Raw genomic sequence first — 25,549 nt, forward strand, 5'->3', positions numbered from 1 at the left:
TTAAACATGTTAGTTGTGATTTTTTTTCTTTTATAAAGTTTACATTGGTGATATAGAATGACAATAACAATCACTGAAGTACTAAATAGGCTACTTTGTACAGCCTACAGAAAAGTTATCTTTTTGTTCTATTTTTTCATTGTTAGCAATAAATAGAAATGACTTCACAATTTTTCTATTTAGCCTTACATTAATAGATATAAAGATATATTGCTGAAGGTGAAATACAGCTATATTATATGAAAAATGTACGATAATTCTAATCAAAACACGATAATTTAAAGAGGTTTGGTACGATAATTTGGTCTGATACATCTGGGAAGTGGCCAGTGGGCCCGGGCCCCGGGGCCCGGCCGTTTAGCAAGTTAGTCGCGTAGCAGACATCAAAGGCGAAGCCTACGTCCGCTCCTCAGTTAGCATTGGTAAGTGTGGTTGATTTCAAGGGCTTATTTAGGCCTATACTTGACTGTAGAAGTGAAGGAGCACCCAGTGTAAATATTGTTTAGAAGCCGGTTACTATTCTAAATTTAAACCATCATTACGTTTTGGGCTGGAAATGTTTTCTCAAGTATTAGGCTAATATAGGCCTTAGTATGCGCTCTGAATTTCTGACAGTTTAGGTATTCTTGAGCAAGTTATTTTTTTATTTAGAGATAGGCCTAGTTGACCGCACCCTTTTAACCTACTTAGTATATGGGTGATCGCTGTCGGAAAATGTATTTTGTATATAGATCTACCTGAAGTATGAGGAGCTTTATATAGCTTGTACTTATAGGCTATGAACCATTGATAGGCCTAGTTAGGTCTCGTTCAGATTCAGTTTTCGTGGAATGTTTTCGGTTTAGGTCAAATAGGCCTATGTACTATGGGAGGGACTTTGGTATATCTAAGTCAATTATGGGCTCGTCAGAGCATTTGCTGACTAGCTAAACGAAAGTCAGAAATTCTCAAAGAACACGTTCAAGCACAGAGAAATGACAGATTTTAAGCCGAACACCAATAATAGGCCTAATGGTTTAGGTTTTGGTAATATAAGTCATTTCATTTAGAAATTGCAGTTTCCTATAGTGTTTTGGTTGCCCAAATCTTTACCAAAAAGTGGTATATAGACCTAGTAGTCACAGGAAGGTGGTTAGCAAACCTAGGCCTATCTCGAGACTAGGCTTTAGCAGACCTATGCAACAATTGGTTTCTCTTGTAGGATCACGGTTGGTAGGACTAGGCCTTATGGCAATTATTCTTATATTAATAATTAGGTAATCATAAAGAAAAGGATGCTTTGCAAATCCAGCTTAGCCATTGGTTAGTATTTTCATTTGAATATACTAATCGTGAATTAATTTTATAGGCCTACCTGACTAGACCGTAGGGTCTTCAGCTATTCAATTCCAACTGACCAAAAAAGGTCTGCCCTGTAGGCCTAAGTGAATAATTAAAAGGGAAAAAAATGTAAGAATTGGTGGCCAGTAGGCTGGAGACCTAAAAAAATGGATGAAAAGGATCCTACAGGCAGCTAGGTGACCTATGAGTATGAGCATAGGACTAGGTAGTACATAATATCCTTTGCCCAAAAAGGGGTAAAAACTTGCGTCATTTTAACAGCAGCTTTTCTGAAAGGCAGGGGATGGTACAAAGGGCTCATCTAGCATAATCGGGTGGTGACCATATTTTGCGACCTCAAAACTTATTTAGGTCTAGGATGTGGGTTTTGTCTCATCATAGAGAAATTTCATCAAAGTGCTGACACTACTTTTATGAAGGCCTAAGTTATTGATGTAATTTGGGTGTAGGCCTAATTTAATGTAACATTAGCTATCTATCAGAAAATTGTATTATAAAACCCTATTTTCTAATTTACCTAAACCATTTCTTAGGTAAGTTTCTTGTGTGTAATCTAATTAAACAATGGTTGTTTTGATATTACATGTATATATATATACGTATAGGGGAATAAAGGCGGAATGCATATCCCTATTCTTATGGCCCTCTCTCTGTTCTGTATTGCTAGTTTGAAGTCTAGCGACTGGAATAGAAGACCTCCTTGTAGCATAATGTGCATCCTATCAACAGTTACTACAGAATCATGGTCCGTGTGGAAAAATAGAACTTTATACAGTGCTAAAGTCTTTAATTTTAATAATTCAGCATAAGTGAATTTCAATTTTATTAGCATTATTGCAGCTTTTGCATCATAATTATTCAGAATATTCAGTTATACCAAAACTGTAATTCTCTTGCAGATCAAACCACGATGTCTAAAAGCCGCAAACATTCTTGTACAGCTGTAGTGTTGACTAGGGTAAGTGAGCAATAATTTTATTGTTGCATTTATGGGTTGTAAGGACTCGTTTAGGTTTTTGGGAAAGATTGTTATAATTACTGGACTATATCTAATGACAAAGCCTCAGTGGCGTGGTTGGTATGGTGTTGGCGTACCACCTCGGTGGTCGCGGGTTCGATTCTCGGCCATTCTATTGAGGAGTGAGAGATGTGTATTTCTGGTGATAGAAGTTCACTCTCGACGTGGTTTGGAAGTCATGTAAAGCCGTTGGTCCCATTGCTGAATAACCACTGGTTCCATGCAACGTCAAAACACCATACAAAAAATAGCTAATGATATTCCATTAATGTACATAATTACATGGTAAAATCCTATCACTGCAATACCAATTAAAACTTGGTGCAAGTACTTTTTCTTTGTGCAGGATGACATAAGTTGCACATCAAAGTTTCATTGTTATATGCTATATTTATTTGGCAGTTATCTTTTTTGTTGTAATTCAGCATGTTAATCTGAGTTATTTCCCTTTCATAATTCATTCTTGTCAATCTTTTCCAAGCTTGGGTGCTTTCCCTATTGGGAGCCTTGGATTTAAATAGCCAGGTGAGTGATGAATGCCAATCTACCAGGGAGGGCATCTGCACTGAAGACTTTTGCTGTAGCAGCATCATTAATTTGACTTGTAGAGAGAGGACAGCTAGACTAGGCATGAAAACTTTTACATATAGTACATTTGAAATGACTGAGCATCTCAAACTATTGTAGTCTTTAATTTGAGATTATAATGTGTTTTCCCTCAATTTCTTTGGTTATTTATGCACTATCCTTAGCCGAATAAGATTTCTTGAATCTTCTTGTTCCTATCTCTAAAGGAAGGATTTGTTTTATATATGTAGTAGTATTGTGTTGGTACAGAAGCAACATTCATTTTTGATAGGAGATATTTTTTTTTTAAAAACTTTAGTTGACGTTTGGTGAGGTTGCTGCAAGAAATGATGAAGTACTGGAGTAGTACAGTAATGTAATCCCTGTACAGCTCTTGACTCATGTTTTGCAGGACGAGGCTAGAGATGTAATGGAGATGTCTCAGCAGAAAGACTTTTGGACTGTGGAAATGATTGAGGATAACAGTATTCAGCTTCAAGGAGCATTGGGTATGTCAGATGATGAATTGTCCTATTTTGAGTCATATTTTAGTGAAATGAGTTTTTATTTGAATTAAAATACAAAAGCTTAAGGTAAATACTAGCAGCCTGGCAGACTCACACACTGTGAGTTTACCTCCAGTAGTTATTCATCAGTTCTGATTTATTTGATGACAAGCCCATCACTGCTAACATAGACTTTGATCTTACAAGAATGCAGATCCGTGTATTTTATGCGAAACACCTTCACCAGTTTCTGGTCTAAATGTTGAAACTTCTTAATGCAGTTAACTGGTGTCTACAAGTGCATGGACGGGAAATCCACCCACTCATTTGCACAGTTGCACTTTTCTATGGCTGGTTTACATTGTAGATTTAATGTATGTGTGCTGTTAACTCTCATTACAGTTGAAGCAGTTTTGTTGAATACTATCTCTTCATCTGAGCAGTTGACAATTGTGGTTTTTATGTTAATTATTCTTTTTTGATGACTGTTTGGAGTGATGATGCCTGATGATTCTTGATTCTAGGAAAGAATGATCGGTGTAGGTGTTCTAGTTTTGTTTGAGAGTATGCATTTCATACCTGCAGTTGCCATTGACCCTCATTCTTAGTATTCATTATACAAAGGCCAAGAATGCGTGCTGCGTTGAGTGTCTCTTGGTCACTTGCTCAGTGGGAAAAATATGGTTTTAGGAGGAAGAAGGTGATAAAAATTTTCCATGATCTTGTGAACTACAGTACTTTTTCACCAACATAAACTTATTCAGCTGCCAAATGAAATAAGATTGAGCAGTCTCCCTCAAAAGTTGTGAGAGATACACATCTTTGACTTTTTTTTTTTTTTCAAAAATTAATGCTACTTTGTTATTAATTTTTCATCTTTTCCTTCCTGTATAATTAAAACTTTTAGCATTGCAATAAGTAGGTACATACAGTATTTACAAATACATACCATATATGCCAAAGAACACAAAATTTAATTTTATATATACTGTATATGGAAAAAGTTATATCTTGGTTATCAGAGAATGTATTAATAAGGCAAAAGATGAAAAGTTTAAGGAAGTTGCTAACCCAGTCACTCTTAGCTGGATGAATTACTTTTGGATGACTTGGGGACTGTATTTGCTCATGCATGTGCATTGTTGCAGGATTATGATTTTTATTTGAGTGAGATTTGATGTACTGGACATTTGTAGATCATGAATGTGGATTAATTACAAGTACATAAATGTGTTTGTTGCATCTAAAATGTATTAGAGGCAACTGAGAGAGTTTGAAGATCAAATAGAAAGGGTAAGAAGGGAAAGCTGGATGAGATTAGAATTTAGTGAGAAAGTGCACAAGGGAGAAGAGAGTGGAGAGAATACTGTAGTACTCTTGGAAAGACAAAGCCTAATATATTTCAAGCTTATTTTTTATTACAGATGTTTTATACAACTCAGAAGGCGGTAGTGATTATCAAGTTGAGTACACTGACAGTCTGAGTACAAGAAGACTTGTAATAAACTGTACAGTGAGTGTCCTCTTTGTGTTTTCATTATAACCCAGTTGGTAAGGAATTTTACTGTCTCAGTACACTGATATTTTTTTCCCATAACACTATGGGTGAAGGGTTTCATTATTTCATTGGTAACAAAGCATGTAGTTTTGGTGGCTGTTGTAACTATAAATCATTTTTTTTTCATAGGAATCATTCAGTACGGTATGCAAAATGAAACATTTTTCAGAGGGTTTTCTCAGGTTAGGTTACAAGATTCTACTCATTATTAGTCAGTGATATTATCCCTTTTGTCAAACAATGAGTGAAGCTAAGTTTTGTATTGTATTCCTTGTATGTAAACATCTACAGTATTAGTTATCTGACCTTTCTTCCTAAAATGAGCTGTGCTTTACCTCGTATAATATTTTCTTTATAAAATACAGTTTATCAGTGCATTAGTTTCACCACAAACCCATTATGAGTAACCCATGTTTATGGTATTTGAACGCCCAAGAGACACGTGTCTTTTCAGACCTTTGTAACTTCTTATGATGTAAGAATTCAACAAGTCTGACTTTGTGGCCCTTGAAGTTGTCCTTAGGGAATTATTAAAGAACTAACATTGCGCTTAATGTGCCGTCAGGAAAATCTGTGTCTTTCATGCAGGATTCAAAGGAATACTGGGCATTTCATGGCATTGTGATGTTCAAGTTGAAGAAGCCACACCTGATTCTCTTACAGGTCAGTTAAAATAGAGGCAGTAGCTTTGGTTTGCTGGTGCATTCAAAAAGAGATGGACTAGCTAGGAGTTACTATTTCCACTACCCAGCATAATGATGATCTATTAATACAAAAATATGCAGTCGACACTCTCGTCCATCTGACAGAAGGAAGTATCCACAGGTTTTTCCGCTAAAGAAGTAGTAACTGATTATGACATTTTCACCCTACTAGCTGACATCACATTAGGATATGACAATCTGGGTCACTTGGTTTAGATATTCTCCCCATGTAGAGACTAGCAAGGAAGGCAGAGTCCCTCGGTTAATTCTAGGGAGTCACACTAATGTTAGATAGCCTCAGCAGTAAAAGTGCTTAAATCCATACATTGACAATCTCTCCTCTCTCTCTCTCTCTCTCTCTCTCTCTCTCTCTCTCTCTCTCTCTCTCTCTCTCTCTCTCTCTCTCTCTCTCTCTCTCTAGGTTATTCTTTGTGAAAAAAATTGAGACGCACAGTTATTGTGCAGTTTACCTTTATACAGTGCATACTAGGATGTAACACATTACCTTATTAAATACAGTAGTACTGTATACTGCTTTCAAGAAACATCAGTAAAAATACTGTAAGAGAGAGAGAGAGAGAGTGGTTGGGCCATGGGCTAGCTTTACCTGTCTTGACATAACCAAAGCACAATCATATGTAACTTGAACAATGAAATCTTATTGTAGTACACACTTTACATAATTTCATTATAAACCTACAATTTTTTGTTTTCATATGCAAATTTTAAGTGGTCATAAATTTGTTGTCACCAATATTGTTATCTACAGGAGACTGAGGAGTTGGTTAGGAATGTCTAGGAAGTATTGTCTTCTATACCTAAGCTACTTTTGTTGTCTCCAGTAAATTATGCTAAGATTGGTATGTACAGTATTACAAAATTTTTTCATACCATTCTAGTTGCATGCTTTGTCCAAGTTTTTCCTGCCATTCTGAAGTTAGTATATATTTCAGAAACATTAAATGCTTAGCTGTGTTCTTTATATGCTATTAGAGTTTTTGCCTCTGCAGTCACTCCCCAGTGGGCCTTGTGGCAGTACAGGGCTGTGTACACTATAGCTGAGATTAGAGTTTTAAATACCAATCCCAAATGTTAGTGGTGCATCAATCTGAAGGTGCTTTCAGACCAGTTTTACAGGTTCCCATTGGCTAGTCTGAGGATTTTGAGCAGTATGATCTTTCCCACCTGAGTTATGTTTTGGGCTAATCATAGGATTACAATGGGTATGCTGTGAAGCAGGTATGATTTTTAAGAGCTAAATTAATTTTTCTTACAAACTAGTTACTGCACTGTGCTTATTGTTAATGCATCCACCTAGTAACCCCACTGTTTCTTTTAAATTGCAGATCAGATAGTGCAGTACTGACTCTGATTGCAGGTCAGTATCTGAGAATCTACTCAGTCATGAACAGTGATGGTTGCTTTCTTTGTATTACATTATTTCAGAGGTCTTACAGCCTCTGATTTGTGACCACAAAATGGATTACTTGTAACCTCAATTTAACAGACACTTTGGGTATCTGGCTTTCTGATAAGTAATAAAGTCTGTTAGAGATCTTACAGCCAATAGTAATTCCATACAATTTGTAACGTAAACTAGCCTTTACTTTACATTCGGTATAAGAGATTTATTGAGAATGTATGACATCTTAAATGATAGCGAAGCAGGATACTAATGATAATAATGTAGCTGATAAGTGCTACAGAAGTCCATTAAGTTGGTGTGTGACTGCATTTGTATGAAAAAATTACTCTTGTAAGAAGTTACAAGTTTTTATTTCTAATAACTATTGTCGTAGGTCAAAGCTCCTAATACACAAGTCAAGCCTAGGGAACAACATAATCTATGTCTGGCATTCATTCATGTTTCAGTATCAAATGTTTCTCTGATGAATTATCTCTATTTCAGATATGCAATGTATTGCTGTCTTCTTATGACACATTTTCTTCTCATGAAAATGGAAAATCCCACAAAAAAGTAAGTAACATTCAGTGAGGTAAAGCGCCAAATAAAACTGCAGATTTTGTTTGACATAATAATTTAGTTTAATTTTTTTCACGTTGACAAAAAGAAATCCTCTTTGTGATTATTCAGAATGGATTGTAGTTATAAACTAGTTTAATAAACACTTAAGTCCCATTTCTAGACTTAGAGGCTCTCTGATGGAATTGTTTCTAAAGGAGAAGTCAAAACTGGAAGAAGGCAAATTTAATGAAGGCAAACAGCAAAGAAGGAAGAGACCAAGGGGTCTGGACAAAAGGTAGAAGCTAGGAAGCAGTGCAGCTGGGGCAGAAGGGATGCTGCAAAGAACACTGCAAGTTGTAGTGTCTTACAGAGGATGCTCAGGCTGTGTTGGTTGAGTTTTCAGTGTCTAAAATGCTGAGAAATATCCCCAGGGCTATTTAACAATGGGTCTTTGTTTATTTTTACATGCATCAGAGGTGATATGGCATACTGTTTAGCCCCTAAAGCTTGCTAGGATGTATGCAATGCACACTTTGCAGTAAAAATATTGTGCTCATGGTCCTTAAGAGCCAGATAGTTCCAATAGCTACAGTCTAATCAGAATGTGCAAACTAAAGCAGCATTCTGGATGGTGGTATGGCTGGTGCAAAGAATGGATGGGAACAGGAAGGCTATTTGTATGGTGGTAGGAAAAGAGGTGTCATTGTGGGAAATAGATCAATGAATAGTAAAGCTGATATAACAATTGTAATGGTGTTTTTGTAAGGTTTGAAGTTTTATGAACATAGGTATTAAATGAGGTTTAATAATAATAATGAACTGGTAGCAGCAAAAGTTGGGAAGATGCTACCTGTAAAATAAGAACTATGTAAACTAAATCGTAGGAATGGGTTTCATTTAGAGGTTTATTATTAAATTTGACTAAACAGTGAATCCATAGAAATAATTATTATGTATTCAGTTTCTTGAACACAGTAGGTTTGAAAACCAAGGCAGTAATTAACACTGAATTTATCATATAATTTTCTTTAAAAAAACCCATTCGTTTCATGTAGTCTGTTACATGTGAATGCCAGTTTGGTTGATATCAGTTAGCTTAGGTAGGTTAGTGCATGTGCATCTCTGGTTCCCTCCTTCCCAGGTAGGTAACTGAATCACTTGATCATTTTGTTTAATCTTAAACAGTTGTGACAGACTTGTAGGGTCTGACGAATGGGTAAAGTTATGTTTTATGAAAAGCCAAACTTGAATAGCAATTTAGGGGTAGATATTTGCAGCCATATCTCCCAACAAATACAATTCTTCTGTTTTTACAGCTGAATTATGTATGTAAAGGAGGATCAGGTATACGTATTATCATTATTAAGAGAATATACTATCACAGAAATTTTTTATTTTAGCAAGAATAAGTGTTGAAATGCTTCAAAATTACAATGAAAAATACATTATAAAAAATAGTATCTTCACACCGCACTTAAATTTTCACTCCACAAATAATATGAATAGGGTAACAATGTAGAAATATGTTGGATTTCTGTCCATGTAGCCATTAAAGGAAATGAGGCCAATAAAGCAGCCAAAGCTGCAACTAACAACAAGAGCACACACAAATATTCATTAGGGATTATATAACATCTCTAAAACCCATTGTAATAAATATATGGCAGAATAGTATATGGAATGATTAAATTTATAGTAGCACTATAAAACCAATCAAACCCAGTGTTGGAATATGGAATCCATTGTTTTTAAAGGAATGATACAAGTAAGTCTGACTCATTAAAATTGGTCACCAAGTTTGACCTATGGATAGTTGATGAATAGCCCACAAGACTCCATCACAATATGTATATATAGACTAGAGTACCATTAATATTTAACAGTTTTCTGTGTGAATGTTCAAAATACAATTGACAACCATCAGGTTTTTGGATATTTTCAGACGTTTCATCGTTGTCAGTAAACTGAATTATAAAATATTCTGTAAAGTTGTAATACAATGAAATCTAAACTTTATCATAGATAAAGTCAAATTCTATTGTCTAGCCTCGTGGGAGCTAGGTAAATAAGCTCAGTAATCTGGTAAACTATCTAATGATAAATTTTTGTAGTACTACCTGCAGTCATGAGGTCATGTCCAAAACACCTACGGTTGCCAGATTTCAAGATAAGCAATCCGGGACATTCTTAAAATCTCTCTAATACATAGACATCCCCAGATAAACATATTTTAAATAGATACAGACGCAGTGAAAAACCTCAAGCAAGTATTTTAATAGGATATAAAGAAAACAAAAATTTGTTCAACTAATATTTAATGCAAATTACAATAAAGAAACTGAAGAAATGGAAACTAATCCAGAAAATTTGTAATCATTACAAATAATTAAGATACCAAAGTATCTTTTTCATATGAAAACTGAAGATAAATGCAAATAAGAAAATTGTATGCACAGAAATAATGAAAATTGAACTTTTTATTTTATTTGTATATCTCAGATGATTTGCTTTCTTTAGAGGTTCCATATTTCCTAATACCTGCCAGTAAAATTCTTTGCAATGACAATTCATGTTCCACTTACGTAGCCTCTATAGTTGTCACATCCAATTTATTCCTCTCGTCAGTCCACTGAGCACGGTCATCATAGAAAAGACACGCTCAACATTTGCATTATGCGCAGGTATACTAAACAAATATTGACACAAAATTAATATCTCAGAATACTGTTCTTCGAAGTCGAACTGCTGTAGGATAGAAAGCCATTTTTCATGACACATCTTGGTCATCCATTCTTCAGGTTTACTCTGCATTTCTTTATCAAGGAGTATTTTAAATGTTGACCACTGACAGAAAAGGATGTTGTTGTCAATGTTTACACCTTTGTTTTTTAACACTAGACAAGACAATTGTATTTGTTCCCATGCTGGAAGTGTATCTAATAACATCCATGAAAAGATATCAAAACTTTCTAACGCTGAAGCCCATTTCTTAAGATAGTCATGGCAAGTGAGGTAGTAGTTATCCACCTCAAGTAGGAATTTTTTCATCTCTTGAGATGTGATTTCATCATCTTTAGGGCACCGTTTAACACTAAGAGGAATAAACTTTTCATCCATTCTTGCCTTTATTAAAGCAACTATTTCTTTTAAACAGCCAAGCACTTCAATAATGCTGTTATCTCTCTCTTCAATCCTCATAATCCTGCTGCTAAATACATACTCAAGACTGTGAACAAAATATAGGTAGGCTTCGCTCAGTGGATTGTTAAGAAAATCTAAAAGAATTTGAGGAACTTTTTCTTCAGAAGCAAAGAAAGATTTCAGTGCTTCAAATAATTTTAGGATTCTCTCAACTGCCCTCATCAAAGAAAGCCAATGAGAGAGAACTGATGCATATTGAACACCAACAAAGTCGCAGAAATTCTTTCATTTTGTACATGAACTTCCCTGACAGATATATACTTAGCTATAGTCTCCGACGTTCCCGACAGAATTTCAAATCTCGCGGCACACGCGACAGGTAGGTCAGGTGGTCTACCTTACCCGCCGCTGGGTGGCGGATGTACGAACCACTCCCGTAAGCTTGTCAGATTTTTCTCTGTCGCGGGAACGATAACAACTGTTGTCGGTTCCTCTCGATAGTTTTTCGATTCTCGCTTGCCCGGAGTTAATTTGGACTTCTTTTGGTGACGTATTCGCTTTGTTTGGCTTGGCATACGCTGATTGTGGACCGGTTTGATTTTGAGTTTGATTTTCTTTAACGATGTCTTGATCTAGAATCGGTAGTTAAAACTTCGGTGTTGTTTAGGGTTTGCGTGAATGAAGGATGTAAGGTGAGGTTGCCGAAAGCTTCGGTAGACCCCCACACGGTTTGCATGAAATGCAGGGGGAATGATTGTGCGTTTGCTAACCCTTGTAGTGAATGTAAGGGATTGAATGAAGAAGAATATAGGCTCTCTCTTCTTATGTTAGGAAGTTGGAACGTGATAGAGTGCGTAAGGCTTCCTCTAGAAGTTCTAGCAGATCTAGAATGAGTGAGTTGGATGTGGATCCTAATAGTACTAACGTAGAATTAGAACCTTCTTCCCAAGTTTGCAGCCCCGGCTCCCCGCACCGAAGCCGGAGATTCGCCTTCGGAGGCGGCAGCTCTGAAAGCCAAGAATCGTTCTGTGGATCAGAAGATTCGTCAGTTGGAAGGTAAGGAGAGTGTTAGTGATCAGTGCAGTGTCCCCAGTGTTGTGGAGGGTGCGTCTGACCGGCTCCTTAGTGCCTCTAGGCCTAGACCTCTTCCAGACTCCCAGTTCCAGTGGAGTAGGAAAGTCGAAAGCCGCAGGAGGGCTAGGGAGAGCCCCCACCGGTCAGGCGTCCCCTCGGCAGATCCTGAAGTACGCTCCCAGGCTGCCTCGGATCGCTACAAGAAGGAGCTCCTACGCCAATGCTTCTCCTCGTCGTCGTCTCCCTCTCCGAAGAGAGGTTGGAACTCCCCGGATGCGTCGCGCCCGTTGAAGAGGGCTTGGAAGGCTCCCTGCAGTCCTTTGGCTTCTAGTCCGGAGGTTTTCCCGGAAGAATCGTCGGTGGAGGCGAAGAAACACAAGAAATCCGTGATCGTTCTTCTTCTCGCGCTCCGCGCTCGGCGCCTGCTTCCGAGGAAGAATTAGAAGTTATTCTCCTACGAGAGTACTCGCGGGACTTCAAGCTCAGATCACGGCGCTAGCAGACTCGCTAGCAGGTTAGATCGGTTAGGAAAGAAGGACGTTTCTCTTCCGATCAAGAGATCTAGGCGCCGCTCTTCAGAGGATCGTTCTCCTTCATATGGGGAGGTTTCGTATGAAGGTGGGGGCTCGCGTGAGCGCCCTCGCTCGCGGGAGCGCCCTCACTCGCGTGAGCGCCCTCGCTCGCCTGGCTCTCTTTCAATTTCAAGGCGCCAAACATCGGTAGGACGCGCTATGGAGAAAGAAGTTTTTCTCCAGATTGGATTCCCGCTTCCGGTAAGCGCACTGCACCTGCTCATCACGCGATTTCTTCAACTCCCTCGCGTGAGACTTCTCCTCAGCAGCCTCAAGATTATAGAAGGCGCCCTTATACAAGTAGGCGTTCTTCTTCCAGATGTCCACTCACTCGAGTATCGGATCGTGACTTCTCTCCTGACAGGCATCTAGAGTCTGGTAGGAGTCGTGTGCATGATAGACGGCCTACTGTTAGCCGCTCCCCGCAAGGTAGGTGCCAAGAGCCTACTGCACATAGCTCTCCTAGTAGGCGCGTCGTCTCTTTTTAAGGCGTCATCTCTGATTATCTCTAAGGGCAGACAACAAAGAGTCTTTCAAGCGCCCTTCTCCGTGTAGGCGCTCTCCCACCGCTTCTAGGCGCACTTCTCCTGACCGTTTGTCTCTTGGTAGTCCCAGGAATCCCGGAAGCGCCCTTCTCCAATAGGCGCTCGTTAGTTTTGAAGCGCCTTCTCCTGATGTTACCCTCTTGTTAGACGTCAAGAGTACCTCGCAAGCAGCCTTCTCCTAGTAGGCGCATTTCGTGCCTTCCAGTCGAACTTCCGTTGATCGTACGCAACTGGACAGGTATGGAGCCGCGCAAGCGCTCTGCTCTCGATAGGCGCTCTTCTCCTGGCAGCCGCTCGCCCCAGGATAGGTGCATAGAGTATAGTAGGCGCTCGCCTCTCGTAAGCGCCCTGCGGATGTTTCCGAGAATTCTCGGAGTAGGAGCCCTACCTCTCCTTCGGCTGAGATTCCGTATACCTCGAAGAGGGAGTCCTCATCGTATACTTCCCAGATCTTCTCATCGTTCTCCAGTGGATGTGAACTCTTCTAAGAGAGGGCGTTCTCCAACCTCTCGCTCAACTCCTGCTAGGATCCCTTCGTCACCTAAGGATCTTCCGCGCTCGCCTCGACAAGACGTCCTAGAAGGTTCGGATGAGGAACCGAACACTTCTGCTGCTGTCTCTTCTTACAAGAAGCTTACAGAGCTACTTTTACAAGTTTTTTGGGGATTCCCTTACGCCTACGGCTCCTCCTTCTCCTCACTCACTTTTTTCAACGGCGAAGACAGCGAAGAGTTCTTCTTGTGTGAGGATGAAGCCAACTCTTTCTATGAAGAAGGCACGAGGAGTTTTGGTTCCTGGATGGCTTCCAAAGAAGAAGCGGGGAAAACGATGTTCGCTTTTTTTCCTCCTTCGAAGTTATCAGGACGCGCTGGTTTCTGGTACGAAACAGGAGAGCCCTTAGGATTGGGTCTACCGTCTTCGGCTGATTCGGATTTTTCGGCACTGGTAGATTCGACAAGGAGAACTGCCCTTAACTCTGCTAAGACGACTTGGGCAATGAACGAATTGGATCATTTGCTCAAAGGTATGTTTAGAGTGCTAGAAGTATTTAACTTCCTTGATTGGTCGTTGGGAGTCCTAGCCAGAAAATTGAAGTGCCAGAGTCAATTTCACCAGATGATCTTATGTGTGGTTTTTGTCTTGTATGGACAAGTCAGTAAGAGACGGAGCGAGTGAAATCGCCTCCCTTTATGGGGCCGGCATCGTGAAGAAGAGGTCGGTTTACTGTTCCTTCTTAACGAAGTCGGTCTCCCATGCTCAGAGGTCTTCTTTGCTGTTTGCCTCCTCTGTCTACTCAGTTGTTCCCGAAACATCGAGTGCAGGACATTTCGAGGTCACTTTCGGCCAAAGCCACCCAGGACCTTTTGGCACAGTCGGCAAGAAAACCTCGCCCTTCCTTCCTACCAAGGCTAAGAAGGAAAGGCAAGTGTTCGAGAACCCTTTCGAGGGGCATCTTCATCAAGAACCTCTACGTTTAGAGGTCGTAAACCTTCAAGAAGGGGTAAGACTTTCGCCAAGTCTGTTAAAGCCCCCAAATAACTTGCAAGTCCTTCAAACAACGGTGGGCGCCAGACTCTTAGAGTTTGCAGAAGTCTGGGCCCAAAAAAGGGGCGGATCCTTGGACCCTTTCTATTTTGAGGAGAGGTTACCTCATCCCTTTCGTCGAAAAGACCTCCCTTGACGACCATCCCAAGGGAACTGACGGCCAGGTACAGAGACCCCATCATGAATCAAGCTCTCCATCTAGCAGTAGATCAGATGCTGGAGAAGGGGGGGGGCTATCGAACTAGTTGACAGACCATCATTCATCGTGCTTCTACAACCGCCTTTTCCTAGTTCCGAAGTCCTCAGGGGGATGGAGACCGGTGTTGGATGTAAGCGCCATGAACTTCTTCGTAGAAAAGAAGAAGTTCACGATGAAACGCCTTCATCATGCTGGCAGCGCTTCGTCCAGGGGACTGGATGGTTTCCTTGGATTTTCAGGACGCTTACTTCCACGTACCGATCCATCCTTCCTCGAGGAAGTTTCTCAGATTCATGATGGGGGGGAAATTTTTCAGTTCAGGGCTCTGTGTTTCGGCTCTCGACGGCCCCTCAAGTGTTCACGGGGATTTTGAGGAATGTGGCTCAATGGCTTCATTTGAAAGGGTAGGATATCCATGTACCTCGACGATTGGCTAATAAGGGCCAATTCAGAAGATCGTTGTTTGAAGGACTTACAAGTAACTTTAGAATTGACGAAGGCTTTGGGACTTCTCGTCAATTTCAAGAAGTCATCACTAATTCCCGAGCAAGATGTGTGTATCTCGGGATACAGATGAACTCTCTGAGTTTTCGGGCTTTTCCCTCGCAGGAAAGGATAGCCCGAGGATTCGAGAGAGTAACAACCTTCTTAGGGGAAAGAAGTATGCACAGTGAGGGAGTGGATGAGTCTGCTGGGACACTCTCCTCTCTGGAGCAATTCGTTTCCCTAGGAAGGTTGCACCTGAGACCGCTCCAATTCTTTCTTCATCGGAATTGGAGTCGTCGTTCTCAGGATTTGACGTTCTCCTGTCGTTATCCCAGGACATCAAGAAACATCTCTTATGGTGGACAGATCCCAAACCTCTTTGCGAAGGGACTGTCTCTTCAATCACAGACCCCCAACCTGGTGTTGTTCTCCGACGCGTCGGACATGGGTGGGGTGCAACTCTGGGAACCAACGAAGTGTCAGGTACCTGGGTGGGGGACCAGGTAGCCTGGCACATCAACAGAAAGGAGTTGATGGCTGTGTGGTTGGCTCTGCAAGGCTTTTCGAGCCCAAAGTCAGAAGATCGGTAGTGCAGGTCAACGCGACAACACTACAGCTCTGGCATACATCAGGAAAACAGGGGGGGACGCATTCCTTCTCCCTGTACGAGGACAGCAAGAGACCTTCTTCTGTGGGCAGAAGAAAGAGGAATCAAGCTTCTCACCAGGTTCGTGCAGGGAGAAAGGAATGTAAGAGCAGATCTCCTCAGCAGGAAAGATCAGGTCCTTCCCACAGAGTTGGACCCTTCATCTGGATGTATGCCAGAGCCTTTGTGGAAGTTATGGGCAGGCCACACATAGACCTCTTTGCCACGTCAAAGAACAAGAGGCTGGATCCTTACTGCTCTCCGATATCGGATCCAGAGGCAGTAGCAATAGATGCTCTTCTTCTAGACTGGAACGGACTCGACGTCTACGCGTTTGCCCCCCTTCAAGATCCTGGGGCTAACTATCAAGAAGTTCGTAGAGTCCGATTCAACGAGAATGACCTTAATCGCTCCCTTTTGGCCGGCCAAGAATGGTTCACAGAGGTCTGGAATGGTTGGTGGACCTTCCAAGATCGCTCCCGCTAAGGAGCGATCTACTCAGACACCCACTTCGACAGGTACCACAAAATCTCCTCGCTCTCAGTCTGACTGGTTTCAGACTGTCCAAAGTTTGGTCAGAGCGAAAGGCTTTTTCAGCAGCAGCTGCTAAAGCAATCGCAAGAGCGAGGAGACCTTCCACCTTGCGTGTATACCAGTCAAAGTGGGATGTCTTCAGACGTTGGTGCAGAAGGAAGAACATTTCCTCTTCCAGTACCTCTGTGACCCCAAATTGCGGTTTGTTCATGAAACTTACCTGTCAGATATATATATAGCTGTATTTTCTGAAGTCCGACAGAATTTTAAAACTTACGACACACGCAGTGGGAGTCAGGTGGTTAGTAACCCATTCCCGCCGCTGGGAGGCGGGTATCAGGAATCATTTCCCATTTTCTATTCATAATTTTTCTGTCGCCGGTGCTGGAACACCTGTTTTCAGTACCTCCGTCTTAGATTTGGAAACTTCATTGCCGCTAAGTATCCTATTGTCCTTTTAATTTATTTTACTTGGATTTGTGGCTAGACATACGCTATCTTAAATTGATTTGAATTTGATTCATTTTTGCATAAGATATCTGAAATCTAGTTAGGCTAGTTTCAGAGGGTGTTGTCTGCAAAGATAGGGTGTGGCTACCGAAAGCTTCGGTAGATCCGCACTTGGTATGCACGAGGGGTATGAGTCTTGCTTCTTGGTTGAGATTTGTCATGTGAGGAGTGTGAGACTGTCTATTCCGTAAGGAAGACGTATGATCGGTATGTACGCAATTAATCAGTAAACATGTCTAATTCCGTAAGGAAAAACGTATGATTCGTATATACGCAATTAATCAGTAAACAAAAGTCAGGGTAGTGAACCTGCTAACCTTCCTGTAGACTTTTTTTTTTTGCCTAAAACCCTGTAGTATGGCCTACGGGTTTTTATGAATTTGTCTGCGAGAGGTATCGCTCGTCCTTCATTCTTATTGTGAAGAGAGCTACTTTCTGTTATTGTTTCTCAATAAACCCTGTAATGTTTGCCTTCGGTGGCCCATAAAACCAGTGGGTCTGTAGAGGATTTATTGACCCTTTCTCTAATACTCTTTCGATTCGTATCTTAGAATCGAAAGTGCTTGCTTTAGAGAGCAATAGCGAAGTGGCTAAGTGCAGTGACAGTGCCCCTTGTGTAGTGGAGGGTGCGTCAGATCGGCCTTATTTCGCCTCTAGGCCGGACCTCTGCTTGACTCCCAGGACCCGGGGAGAGAGCATGTCGAAAGCCGAAGGAGGGTTACGAGGAACCCCCACCGATCTGGCGTGCCTTCGGCAGTTTCCTGATGAAAATCCCCAGACTGCCTAAGTGCGTGCACGTGCACGAATCCTGAAGGATTGCTTCTCGTCCTCCGAAGCGTCCTCCCCGCGCAGGGGTTGGAGCTTTCGGAAGGACTCGCGCCCTCTAAATAGAAGCTTTGTAGAGGAGGACGCTTCACGTCCTCTCTCTCTCTCTCTCGTTATGCGTTCCAGTGAGAGTAAGAAGGCGAACGTCCGCCTGATCACGTGTACGTCTTTCCACCGAGAAATATGAATGGAAGTCTTAGTAGCAGGACGCGAACGCTTTTGAGAGCGGACGTCCGAGTTTTTGTTACTGTGAGAATAAGAAGGCGTTCCCTCTCCAGTCGCCCCTCGTATTCTCGCACGATCGACCCTTCTCCTGAGACTGTTTCGTGCAGTCGGATTTCTCTCCGAAATGTATCTCGCTTGTTTTGACGCCTGTCAGGAGCGTGACGCTTTTCTGCACGCTTCTTTTGACGCTCGGCTTGGACGGGACGTTCGGATGGACGCCAGGACGCGCGCGGGTGCACGCCAAGCGCGCACCAGTGGACGCCGAGCGCACTCCGCGCGCGCCAGTGGACGCCGAGCGCTCGCTGCGGCCAGTGGAACGCCGAGCGTGATGCTCGCAGTGGACGCCGAGCGCACGGCGCGCCAGCGCACGCCAGGTGTGTCGTCTGGCTGAACGTTTCTATTGAACTCTTCAAGCTCTTTGTTTACATTTGGGGGCCTCAAGAATTTTGACCTAAACCTCTACCTTCGGTGATACCTTATACCTCACAGCAAAGAATGTGAAGTAAGCAGTGCTTCGGAGGAAGCTTAAAGTGAACAGACAACTTCGTCTTCGAAACCCAGCAAGACCTCGGGTTTCGTGAATTCAAGAGATCTCTGTCAATATTTTATTGCTTTTCGACAAAGGTGGAATGGAGTTAAGGAAAGCCTCTAGGGAAGATCTCGTTTTCTCTACCGCAGTCAAGACTTTGCGATAAGGCAGTTACGGGTTAGGTAAAGGCTCGATGTCCTGCACGTCAGGACTCTCGGCAATGTTCAGTAGGAGTCTTTGCAAAGGTACTCATCAAAAGGACGCTCTTCAGGAAAGCGCAAGATAGGACTTCTTTTGCCATACTGCCAATAAATTTTAAGCTTAGCAGGCTTTAGTTTGTGATACGGGAGAGGAAGCTGGTTGGAGAATTTCTTCCTCTTCCCAGGTAATTTTGCAAGCTTTTTAGCCCATCTGATAAAGGGTTTTTTCAGATGATAGGTTTTGTTAGTTTCTAGTCGGGACTACGCTGCCGAATTGAACATCGTCGTTCACACTGCCGTAAGCCTAGTCTCTTAACAGGATCTTGCCCCTTCCTCGTTTGAGACGGGAATCGGAAAAAATAAATGCTCGACTTCCTGGATTACGTTTTGTCAATTCAGTGACTTTTCCCCCATTGACAATATCTAATCGTTTTGTCAAGTAAGTGGGTATCCCCTCATTGACAAAATATCTCTTTGTCCCGTAAATGGATTAGTTTCTCATTGACAAACATCTCATTAACTTGATATTGCGTAGCGAATAAGCTCTTATTGACAAGATTCGAGAGCTCTCATTCGTCATTCGCAGACTCGTACAAGAAATAGACTTGTAGACTACGTCAATGAACGCTTATGTCCAATAACATAAGAAGCTTGAGCTGACTGCTTCGATTCTCTTAAGTTTTGTTCATGAAACTTGCCTGTCAGATATGTATGTAGCTGTATTTCCGAATTCAGCTATATATATATATATATCTGCCAGTAAGTTATGAACAAACTTTATTGTATCATAACAATATCATTTTGCTTTGCGTTATTTTATTTCTGGTTGGTTCAAGTCATATACGCCTTGCTGTAGTTACCTCTTCGAATGGCAACCGAGAGGTCTATTGTCTATTTTAAGGACATTTAATCGTTACTCCCTGCAGCCTTCCAGGAGTTTCCGATTTATCTTTTACCGTTGTATGGTAGTGTTCTGACGACACAAACGCATCTATATATTTAGCGTTTTCTGTTTTCGCCTAAATATACCAGCTTGAGAGTCTATCTGCTCAAAAAATACGGACCTATTTCTTCGTAGAATAGGGTACTGGCAAACCCAGACATAAAGTTAAAGAGACGACATTCGTAAGCTGCTGGCTGCTGCTGTCACGCTGTCTCTGTCCTCCAGTCCAACTGAGCCCCACCAGTAACAGATCGTGCGCTGTCATGCGCGGTAGGTTACGTCTCTCTCTCTTGCGGATTGGCTGACTAACCGTATCTCTGTGCTGGCGGTTACGTCTCTCCTGCGGGATTGACTGACTAACTGTATCTCTGTCCTACAATCACGGACTTTAGCCTAAGATTGAAGGATTTCTTACGTGAATGAATAAACGTTGCATTCGTTTTGCCTTACTATGTTCAACAGAGTTATCTCTTAATCCTTTCGTGCTCGTTACCGCACGGTATAGAACTACGAGTCTACCGCAACATTGCACTTTTATATCTCTCCTGCACAAGCGCAGCCTTATTAGGGAAGTAAGCATACTCGGGGAGGGAATGGATGAGCTTGCTGGGGACCATTTCCTTCCTGAAGAAGTTTTGTTTCCCCGAATAGACTGCAATTAAGATCACAGTTTTTTCCGACCGGGAAACTGAAATATTATTCAAGATCTAGGAATGATTCTGAGGTGATAGAAAGAAGGTGCCGGATATCTGGATAGGGTTTCAAATGTCCTGGATCTTAATCTGAAAGAAGTAAAGCGATTAGGTAGTCCCTCCAGTCCTCGAAACGAGTTTTTGGGAACCAGTGGTCCAGATCAACTCTGATATTCCACAGCTCTCTCATATCTTAAGAAGTATCTTCTCTCGGTCCCTGTTCGAGTTTACGAGAAAGAGCCTATTATAACACAGGCGTAGAATGTAACGATCCTCTAGAGGTTCGTACAGGATTGCAAAAGTCCGTACGAATCGTCCTCGATCGACGGCAGCAACTATTGACTTCCGAGTGGAATATTTCTTTAGAAGTAAGTTGAGAGTTGTGGAGACTTTAGGGACGCCCTTTCATTCTTCTCTTCGATATGTTTGAGGACGAAGAGGCTTCTTCTTCTCTGCTCCCTTATTCTCGATCCGGGATCGGTACCATTAAACGCCATCCTATGATATTGAACGGGGATGGATGTTTAGTCTTTTTTCCCTTTTTCAAATCGCTTAGTTAGATAATAAGAGGATTTATGACGTCACAGGGAGCGACAATGACGCTGATCGCCCCATGTTGGCCTTCAGGATCCTGGATTCACAGAGGTCACATACTTCCTAGTTCACTTTCCAAGACCTTTTCCGAGAGAGTCGGTCTACTCTAACTCGAAAGGTACCTATAACCTCTCCGCTCTGAGTCTGACTACGTTCAGACTATCGAGATGTTGACAGGAATAAGATTACCGTCTTCCTTTTCCGTCTGAAGAATGGGATAAGCTGGCAGTCACAACTATTAAAGAATACGCAAATGTGTTGTTGACGGCCTTTGGGCTCAGAGATTTTGCGTCTGTCAACAACAAAGCCCTTCACGATCTTTGAGTTCTGTGAAATCTCGAAACTCGCTCACCATCTACTTTTTGTCTCACCTGTTTTCTCGGAGTCAGACACTCGTGCGAGATCAGGAGACATATAGTAGGCCCTGAGGTTTCTTGTTGACGAAGTCGTTGCGTTTATCACCCCCGATGATCGTTTAACATGAGACCAGGTTTTGGACTGTCAGGCATTCGTCCTTCGGGACTGAATCGCCTTTTTGCTCCTCGCTCCTTCTCCTGGCACCAGAAGCTCGATCAGGAGTGGCTCAGGAGTTGATTCGCTAACGACGTTGGGTTGCGTTGATACACCCCCCAAGGTTTTGCTTAGCTTGAATCGCCCAGGCAGTCCAAACACTCATCCTTCAGCGAAGAATAGTGCCTTATGGTCTTCAGGGTAGCAGCCTTGCTGTCCTTGATTCGTCTGACTGGTCAACTGGTCGGTCACCTGACGTTAGTACACGGACTGACTGTGCATGTCATATCGAAGCTTTTCAATATGGAACTTAGACATAGTCTGAAGTTCTTGATGTCAAAGCATTCGAACATCTCCTACCTGTTAACTTCTTGCATGTGATCAGGAAGGCATTTTTCTAACCACCCTAGATACGACAAAGAGGTTAGTGAGATTTTAAGCCATCGTCACAAGTTTTGGCTTTAGAGAACACAAGGCGGTGTGCTCTCTAAGCTTTTCGTTATGGCCTAAGATGGAAACCCTGTTTTGTCCTTGGGCCAGGAGCTTGGAAGCAAGGATGGCACAAGTTAGTGGCAGGAGCCAGAGAGAGTCCTGTGCCCTGTCAGGTCTCTCAAGTTTTATCTACATAAAACTCAAGAAAGTCGAAGTCGTACGGACAATCTGCAGTGTTCCGAAAGACCAGACTTGCCCATAATCGAAGAACACCCTGGCTTTATTGTTAAGGAGGTCTTTCAAAAAAGCTCCTTCTTTGTGTTTGCACAAAGATTTTGAAATCTTTGGATTTGAATGCTCACGAGGTGAGGCGCGGCCTCGGAAGCATTTCAACAGAGCATGGCACTCAGCAACATCCTGAGTACCATGTTTTAGCGAAGCAACTCTGTGTTCAATTCACACTCCCTGCGAGATGTAAGATGGCATATGAGATCTGCTGCTCGCTAGGGCCATACTTGTCTGCAGACACGTTTTGGGGGCAAGAAGTACCACTCATCCTATCCTGTAGAAAATGGTTAGGAAGAGCTCTTAATTTAGTAGTTTGATTCGCCGACAACGGTGACTTCTTAACTCTTAAGCCTTAGTTAACACACCTTAACTTTGGCTAGGTGGGTCAGGTGGTGATATATAATTTTTTATATATATATTTATTTTACTTCTTAGCCCTCATGGTATGGTCAATATGGTCTAGTCACGTCGTGGTCTCGCCCTGTTGACAGATCATCTGGAGTGCACCAGCTATATAGGTCTCTACCTCGCTGGCAACTCTAGTAGCACAAGCAGACTTACGCGGCAGAACCACGAAGTCAGCTATGCTAACAGGTAAGGAATCAAGATATCAATTATCTGCATATATATGTTTCCTAAAATCTTCTATTCTGTCTACTCCCACCACCAAGGTGGGATTCAGCTATATATATATCTGACAGGTAAGTTTTCATGAACAAAATGATATTGTAATGATACAATTAAGTTTGTTCATACTTACCTGGCAGTATATATAATCAAGTACCCACCCACCTCCCCTCAGGAGACAGTGGAAATAAAAATTATGAATAGAAAATGGGAATGATTCCTGATACCCGCCTCCCAGCGCGGGAATGGGTACTAACCACCTGACTCCCACTGCGTGTGTCGTAAGTTTTTAAATTCTGTCGGACTTTCAGAAAATACAGCTATATATATATCTGCCAGGTAAGTATGAACAACTTAATTGTATCATTACAATATATATTTTCCTTATTTTCCTCAAAGAAGAATGTCATCTGGTTGTGTCAACTATTAAGGGATACCGCAGTATGTTGGCGGCGGTATTTCGGCATAGGCTTAATATATCCGATGATAAGGACCTGCATGATCTTATTAATCATTTGAACCATTAAGCGTCCTCATGTAGTACCGAACTGGAATCTAGACGTAGTCCTACAATTCCTTGGATCGTCTAGATTCGAACCTCCTGGCTTAGCCTCTTTCAAGGACTTGACGAAGAAGGCTATCTTCCTTTTGGCCCTAGCTACAGTCTAAAAGAGTGAGTGACTCCCAAGCTGTTGAGGGCAATGTAGGGTTTAAGGAAGATTCTATGGTATGTTCGTTTCTTCCAAGTTTCCTTGCAAAGAATGAAAACCCATCACGCCCTTGGGCCCAGGAGCTTTGAAGTTCGTAGTTTATCTTTTCTAGTAGGGGAGAGCCTGAAAGAACTCTTTGCCCTATGAGAATTATGAAGTATTTCCTTAAGGAAGGAACAACTTAAGGCTAATCAAGATGTACTTTGGTGCTCCGTAAAGGACCCCACTCGGCCATGTCGAAGAATGCTCTTTCCTTTTTTTTTTCTTTTTTGAGAAGCCTTATTACAGAGGCACATGTTTGCCTGTAGGAAGATCAGTTTTTAGACTACTGAAAGTGAAAGCGCACGAGGTGAGAGCCATCGCAACTTCGCTTGCATTCAGAAAAAATATGTCTGTGCGGAACTTGATGGAGGCGACTTTTTGGAGATGCCAATCGGTTTTTCAGCAACCACTACCTACGTGATGTAAAAATCACATATGATAAATGCTTCGCCTTGGTCCTTTCGTATCGGCGGATTCGGTGCTGGGGCAGGGAGCTGAAACTTATCCTGTGTAAATATATGTTACCCTATATTTTATATTGTTGTTTTTTGGTTGTCTGAAAGAGGTTGCAGGAGGCACCTCTTTTTGTCGTAATATTAACCCTTTGTATTTTTTGGTTGGTGGTCTGGTGGGTTTTGGCTCCTTGCAGAGGTAGTGGTAAGGATCTGTTAGGTAAGCGGACAGGTCCCTCTAACAGCATCCGACTTGGATTCTACCACAATAGGGGATCACATATCCCAGTGGTAGATCCGAGAGTCTTTCAGCATCAGGTAACGTCCTAGCTGTAGCTCTCCAGGCAATGCAGACTCAGAGATAGTATCTATGAAGTCTTCATCCTGAAAGGTGAGAACCAAGGTTTTTATATCCTACAACATTAGTTGTTTCCCGTCTTACCTGTATTATTTTGAGCTGTCTCTTACCCTCCACCAAGGGTGCCAATCAGCTTAAGTATATATCTGTCAGGGAAGTTTTCATGTACAAAAATGATATTGTTAAACTACAATAAAGTTTTGTACATACTTACCTGCAGATATATACGATTAATGGCCCACCCAGCCTCCCCTCAGGAGACAGGTGGAAGAGAGAAAATCTGACAAGCTTACGGGAGTGGTTCGTACATCCGCCACCCAGCGGCGGTAAGGTAGACCCCACCTGACCTACCTGTCGCGTGTGCCGCGAGATTTGAAATTCTGTCGGGAACGTCGGAGACTATAGCTAAGTATAATCTGCCAGGTAAGTATGTACAAAAACTTTATTGTAGTTTAACAATATCATGTTTCTCAGTCGAACAGTAAATACTAAGTATGAAAACACTTTAACAACGATTGCTTCAACATCAATAGACAAGACATTGGCAGTGGTATGTGCAGCATTGTGGAGAATATGGGCTGGGCATCCTACACCTTCCATCGAGTCATTCATGCTTTCCTTGACTTTCGAAAAGACATTATTTATGCCTTTACGTAAACGTCCACCAAAATTAGTATTAGTGTTATTGCCACCAAAAGCTACACATTTTTTAACATCCAGTCCTAATTCGATGAGGCGCTCTCTGCAGAAGTTTGAAATTGTTTCCGAGGTCTCATTTGGAAGGGATTTTATTCGCAATAATTTTATCTGCAAGCCATTCTTCCGTGAAAAATATTGTACAATCAACGGAAATATTTTCTCAGCATTATGGTTACTTGCATCGTAGAAATGCTATAAAAAGAAGAATTATTTATATATCTTTAACACTTCGGCAATGCTATGTGGAGCCAGAACGTTTTTAATTATTGCAGAACATTTTGTCCTAGCACTAGAAAATTTGCTTGCAATTTTGGAATCAAGGAATACTGTTGGCAGTAGCACATTCGTGCAATCATTTGAACTGAATGACTGATGATGGCAAACAGTATGAAAGGCCATGGCAACTTCTGCTGCTATTATCTTAGTTTCTTCATCTGTGTTTTTCTTGATCAAGAAATTTGTTATTTTATCATCTTTTGAAGTGGAGGAAACGTTTTGTTTGTGCTTTGTG

The 25,549-nt window shown here is 41.7% G+C and overlaps 1 protein-coding gene across 4 annotated transcripts in view; it reads left to right on the forward strand.

Moving 5' to 3' along the window:
* Window positions 1-317: 317 nt before the first annotated feature.
* The window catches only part of LOC135226409 (uncharacterized), a 71,069-nt gene continuing 45,837 nt past the window's right edge, over window positions 318-25,549 (forward strand). Inside the window, exons 1-5 of one of the 4 annotated variants that reach the window (XM_064265930.1) lie at window positions 318-422; window positions 2,241-2,299; window positions 3,318-3,435; window positions 4,857-4,945; window positions 7,604-7,672. In XM_064265930.1, the coding sequence (XP_064122000.1) occupies window positions 2,252-2,299; window positions 3,318-3,435; window positions 4,857-4,945; window positions 7,604-7,672 (324 nt within the window). In that variant the 5' untranslated portion in view covers window positions 318-422; window positions 2,241-2,251. The remainder of the gene's footprint in view (window positions 423-2,240; window positions 2,300-3,317; window positions 3,436-4,856; window positions 4,946-7,603; window positions 7,673-25,549) is intronic. The other 3 variants (XM_064265931.1, XM_064265932.1, XM_064265933.1) reach the window with 3 other exon arrangements.

The sequence above is a fragment of the Macrobrachium nipponense genome, chromosome 14, assembly GCF_015104395.2.
Source record: "Macrobrachium nipponense isolate FS-2020 chromosome 14, ASM1510439v2, whole genome shotgun sequence".
NCBI lineage: Eukaryota > Metazoa > Arthropoda > Malacostraca > Decapoda > Palaemonidae > Macrobrachium > Macrobrachium nipponense.